Consider the following 6,149-nt stretch of genomic DNA (forward strand, 5'->3'; position numbering starts at 1 on the left):
ATATTACACCCTCCTCTCTCATAATTATTCACCAAAAGTTTCAATATACTCCACTCAAAACTTACCCCTTCAAATCATCTCCATTTTTGGTCTACTTTCAATTCTCGTTCATGTAGTTTCAACTTTCGCTCATTTTGGTATTTATACTTCTAAAAGATAACCATTTTGATCGTCCATTTTCATTTTCAGGGATCAAAGGCATTACTTTTTGAAAATTCAATGACCAAGATGAACCAAAATTAAAAGTATAGAAACCAAATGAACACTTTCAAAGTATGTGAACCAAAATGAATCAAAATCAAAAGTACGAGGATCAAAATAGTATTTAACGAAAAAAAATCAATACTCTTTCTAATGTTGTTAGTAGAGCCTCAATTTGGTCATCGATCTTTGTGCATTCAAATTTAACTTCATTCATTAGCATATATATATATATATATATATATATTTGGATAAATAGATAATTTAACATGGTATTAGAATATGTGGACAAGGGGGTCATGTGTTCAAACTCCTCTATTCTACTCACACTAACCTATCAATAAAATCTAATATTTGAATTTACAAATAAGATTTTAATGTTTCTATCCGGTGTATCCAATTCGCATGTCACATGTCCATATATATATAAGTATATACATGTACTTATATATATATAAATACCATTGAGTAAGAGTTGAGACTTATTTATTTATATTTATTAAGAATATATGTTTTGTGATTAATTTCTGCTCGGAATTTTGGGTTTCTAACGAAAAGAATGACAATAATGGACCAATGGGAGAACCAAATCAAAACGAGAAAACAAAAAACAAATAAAAATACATAAATAAATAATAGAATAGTAGAAACGATCTCGTAAAACAGAGGGACTTGAAAACAAAAGTCTGATTGTTTTATTTTATTATATTTTGTGAAGATGCCAAGTCGACTAACATTCCATGTGAATACAAGAAATATTACCAAATATTACCAACGCACTATTGTTTTCCATAAACGAATTTTCGTTTTTTTTTTTCTTGGACTCAATTACGTAGTAATAAACTTACCACCTTTATAATGTTCTAACCAATTACGGTCATGTTTCTTGCTGTGAAAATATAATAAATCAATGGTAATGTAAAAAGTTGATTCTATTTGATTATTTTTAGTGTTTCATTTGGGACATACTTCCATATCTATAATAAAAAATATAAATTAATTGATGATCGGATGATGCTCAATCCAATTGCATATGAAAATTACACTATATCGTTATCTATATGGTTACAATTACCATTATTATTATTGTTCCAATAGAAAAGTTATGAATTTTGATATATCTACTGTTATCTTTATTATTGCTATTTGACCTTTAAATATAATAGTAATGGTAACGATAACAGTAAATGAGCTAAAATTCATAATTTTAAGTAAACGTAATCAAACGCAATCCAATTACGTATGCGATCTGGCCTATTACAATTGACCTATATCACTACAATTACACTAATTTTTATTACGAATTGATAAAATTGTGTATTGGTTGATGAATAAATTATTAACTATGCCTTTTAAGTTCATACACTATTTGTACATTTTATCTTATCTTAAGATCTAAAAAGAACAACGTGCGTGAATCGGGCTTTGCTCGGGACCAAGGTGGGACAAGATTATTGGTTGAGAAAAAAGAACATTAAATTAAAATAGTGATGATAAATAAATAAATAATAAGGTCGTATCACACACACAAAAAAAAAAAACAGATATAAAAATCAAGTAAAAAGTATTCTTAGTTAAAAAAAAGAAGGTAAAAAGTATTCTCTTTCCAAAAAGGGTGAAAAATGTAAAATGGATTCATTCTTGGCCATATACACAAAAAAGTCTGTTAAAAAAAGAAAAAATAAGTAACATATACATACATACACACATATATATTCGAACCCATCTAAAAAGGCATTCTACAAAGCTAAATAGATCAATATCCCAAAAAATTATTCCATTAAAAAAACATGAAAATTTTGAATGTGAATTTATTAGACTAAATAAATCAACTTAAAAATATGGTCTTTTCATTACATAAATTTTCTTTCTTTTACTGTACTGCTTCAGTATTATACTATCCTTTAAAGTCACCTGCCATCGTTTTGGAAGGCTGGGAGTGGGACTCACTTCCATTTCATCGAAGACAAAACACATCAAATAATGAGAGATCTCCTGTAAAAATAATAATAATAAATATTGAAGAAATTATTTGAAAAAGCTACCACAATGTATCTCACAATTTTAAATCAAGTATCTCAACTTTGTATTTAGCGAATAACATATTAAGAAACAGACAAATGTTTAAACAGTCACATCGTAACGATCTCACCTGTTAAAAGGCATCTAAGCAAAGGAGTGACTTTGCAATGGTAGACCAATAAGATTACCAGCCAAACAGGTTCATTGTCACACCATCCTTTTTTATGCCTAAATAGTAAATTGTAACAAGATCATCTCTCAACTGCACTTAGTTAAGCCTCCCCTATTACAAAGCCAAGCAAAATCACACTCAAGCTTCCCTACCAGTAGTCTTTTAAACCGAACCACCCTAAAAATCGACCGACACAAGCATGTTATCAACGTCAAATAACTACTAGACCCAAAAAGCTTAAAGTGTAGATAAAGCAAAACTTCGAGTTTGAGCCGAAGTAAATCGACATTGTCTAGATATGGCATTGATCAGATAGATATACTTGTATTAAATAGTGAAGTTTTAGAGAGTGCTCAAGATTAACAGAGACTGATCCATTGAAGTGAAGAATAAAAGTATAGAGAAATTCCATCAACGGCAACTGCAGAGAGGAAGCACCAATTTTGAACTAGTCTCAGAGTTTGTAACCAGTTTAACTTGAGTGGTATTTTCCTATGTAAAGAATTCTATTCTCATATTCATGAATATGCATGCAGCTTTTATCTGCAGTTACATGTATATACTCTTTCCTTGGAATGTAGATTCTTCAGTGCAACAGATAAAAAGCAAATAAGAACAAAATCAACCAAATTTCAGACAATTTTGTTAATAAAAACACACAAATCGAGCTGTGAGAAGAAACGAGTCAGGGATTGATCTCAAGCCTTGGTTCAAAGCAAAAGCCAGTAAAAAGCTGGAGGGGAAATCTCTTTGTCACCGGGCACTTCTGCGACCATCTCCATTGTCTTAGATTCATGTCGAAGGTAAGTAAAGCTGGAGCTCCATAACTCTGGATGTAAATAAGGTCATCAGTGCCGCAGCTGGCAAAAACATCGTCGAATTCCCCAAATCCCTGGAAGAACTTATGGGGCATGCGTGCAATTTCTCGCAATTCCTTCCCGCAAAGAATCCAAATTCCAATCCCCTTAATGATGTCTGGCCTATCCTGTTTACCAATTCCACCAACCATGACCAGCTTCTGCTTAAGGTTCATCAATCGACCGCAAGTGAGAGAACAGGGAGCAGGAATAAAGCTTCTTATCAACAGACCATGAGACGAATGGTTAGAGATATTGTAAGTAACAAGACCATGGCGGTTATCAGGTGCTCCACCCCCGGTTGAATAGATTAAGAAGTAAAGAACTCCATCACAAATCACACTCTCATCGCCACCTCTCCACCCCGACAGGACTTCAGTCAGGGATGTAACCCACATCATTGTTTCCGAATCATAAATATGAATTGATATATCCCATTGAAAGAAGTTTCCAGGAACTTGCTTAGATTTCACTACAGAGATTTTATAGTTGTGCGAAATCCTGTTTACAGAGATTGCAAGTGCACTATAATCAGAGAACTTCGATCCAGAGGGCTCTGGTAATTTCATTGAGCATTTGGTTATAGGGTTGCAGACATGTAACTCACTTCGACTGTCACTGTCCATGAAACAAACCAAGCCACAAGACGAGGCAATAAAGCAATTTGACTTGTCAATGCAGGGGAGATCAATGGCATACCACTTTCTAAGAACTGGATCATAGGCATAACCAATAGGCTCATCGGAGCTTGTAAACATGAAATACCAAGGTTTCTGTGATAGGATATGTGAGACATTCCACAAAAACCTCCTTGAACTAACTATATCGTGCCATCTTTTGCACACAGAACCAGCTCTGAAAATGCTCGCTATCGGTAGATAGGACAGAATACGTTCCAACAAGTCATCAGGCAGGATTGACTCCACAGAAACTGCTACAGCCTCTTTGCCTCCTTCACTTGTGAAATCCAAGTAAGAATCAAAATCTTCAAGATCTCTTGACATGTCATTGTGGCAATGCCTAATCCATGACGTTTGTCCTTCCATAATGATGAATGATCAAAACAATGATGAGCTGATCGCAGTAGTCAAACTATAAGAAGACGCAGCAGGAATGAAGTGATCCAACTCTTCTGAATTGAGACAAGCACAAGTCAAAAAAACACATTCTTCCAATAGAAAACGTCATGGGAAAAAAACTACATTTCATTTCAACTAAATAAAAATGACAACAGAAGGAAGATCAAGACTAAAACATAGAGATTGCTATATAACATTGCTGATCGTTAAAGTTGCAATAACATAAACAAATGCCACAACCTGAAGTGTAATAACTTCACCCCTAAATCATACGATACATTATGTCTTCAAGAATCCTATGTGGGTAATAAGTGGAAAAATTACAGACATTTGTAGTCTGCTTTAATGAAGAAAGAATCCTTCCCGGACAACTAGCGACCATACACAAGAAACAAAGGTGTTATAAAACCAAACATTTAGGGTAAAGGTAGATAAAACCTGAACCCAAACAAACGACATTATACACAAATCCACAGGAAAGCATTGACAGACAGTAGCAGACAGCAACAAAAGAGAGACACTGTTCATGAGTACAATATTCTTTCAAAAAAAAAAATGTGTAAGCATTTAAGCATCTCCGAAGCCAAATTCCAAAGAGGGAAAATAACTGCCACAACAGATTTAAGAAATGTAAATCTCCTAATCATCCCTGCAAAGGGTATGAGCAATGGACATCAAATTAAAAGGAAGCTTTCCAAAAGAAGTCCCAGTCCACATTAACTCAACATAAATTTATGCCTTCTCCAAACGGAAAGGGAAAACCATAAATAAATTAATAAATAAAACGTATCTCAACTGTTAAAACTCACCATAACAGAGAATTGCAAATTAGAACAAAAATAAATGGGTGAGTAGAGAGTGAAACACACAAGAGTTACAGATCAATCAAAGATGAAAACTTCGTGTTAAAAGAAAGCCAAATCCATATCCATCAGAAAATGAGAAAATACATGGATTAAAAACAAAACCCAGATCAAGAAAAACACAAAACAAAAGAACAAAACAAAACAAAACAAAACAATTACAAAAAAGTGAAAATTAGGTCCTGATGGCAATAACCCACGATGAACAAACCTTATAAAAAGCCTCTTCGGCAGCCACCTGAAAATGGGGTACCGCTAGATTCGATGAAGAAACCTCAGATGCAGGTGGAATAGCAAAAGAGAAGGAAATAAATGAGAAACAGAGCAACCCCTTTATCATTCAATGAGAAGAAAAATTTCTGTAAAATGGGGGCAAAGAATACAAAGGGTTGCTAGATTTGGCAGCCAAGAATCAGAAAAGAAGCATCCTAGAGAGAGAAATGAGGTGAGATTAGAGAGTGAGGGTGTATTGTTGTTGGTTGTATAGGTTTTCCTTTGCTTTTCCTTAATTTCATTTTCCCCCTTTCGTTTTCTTTTTAGATATAAGAAAAACGACAGACGAGAAGGGGAGTGGGAAGGCGGTTTTCCTTTTAGCGGCTTTACAGTGAGAGAAGAAGAAAGAGGCGCGTGGAAGCGCGTGGTTCTGTCTCTGGTGAAGGGTAGCGTGGGGATAGTGCCACACAAGGGCCTTGTGTTTCAGTCCAGAGCTGTTTTCCAAGCAATCGATAGATTTTAACGAGGGATTTTATTTATTTATTCATTCATTCATGAATCATTATTATTATTATTATTATTATTAATTCACAATTTCGGATTTTTGTCACATTCTTAAATGGCCAAAATGGTTTCATATTGCTTTCATACTAGGCTTCTCATCACCTCCAATTTAACGTTATTTCTCTCTCTTTATCTCTAATTTTAAATTAGGTAATAATATTGATATTGACATTCAATA

The 6,149-nt window shown here is 33.8% G+C and overlaps 1 protein-coding gene across 2 annotated transcripts; it reads right to left on the reverse strand.

The window, feature by feature from the left end:
* Positions 1-2,859: 2,859 nt before the first annotated feature.
* Positions 2,860-5,905, reverse strand: LOC120092177 (F-box/kelch-repeat protein At3g61590). Of its 2 annotated transcripts, none has more exons than XM_039050422.1 (2): positions 5,406-5,905; positions 2,860-4,381 (listed from the first exon to the last, which is right to left on the reverse strand). In XM_039050422.1, exon 2 carries the CDS (start codon positions 4,296-4,298, stop codon positions 3,081-3,083), a length of 1,218 nt encoding a protein of 405 aa, XP_038906350.1. In that variant the 5' UTR covers positions 4,299-4,381; positions 5,406-5,905; the 3' UTR covers positions 2,860-3,080. The 2 variants fall into 2 exon arrangements, with proteins under 2 accessions (XP_038906350.1, XP_038906341.1); XM_039050413.1 differs by having other exon boundaries at positions 2,860-4,384.
* Positions 5,906-6,149: the final 244 nt, after the last annotated feature.

Source organism: Benincasa hispida, chromosome 1 (assembly GCF_009727055.1).
Source record: "Benincasa hispida cultivar B227 chromosome 1, ASM972705v1, whole genome shotgun sequence".
Classification (NCBI taxonomy): Eukaryota; Viridiplantae; Streptophyta; class Magnoliopsida; order Cucurbitales; family Cucurbitaceae; genus Benincasa; species Benincasa hispida.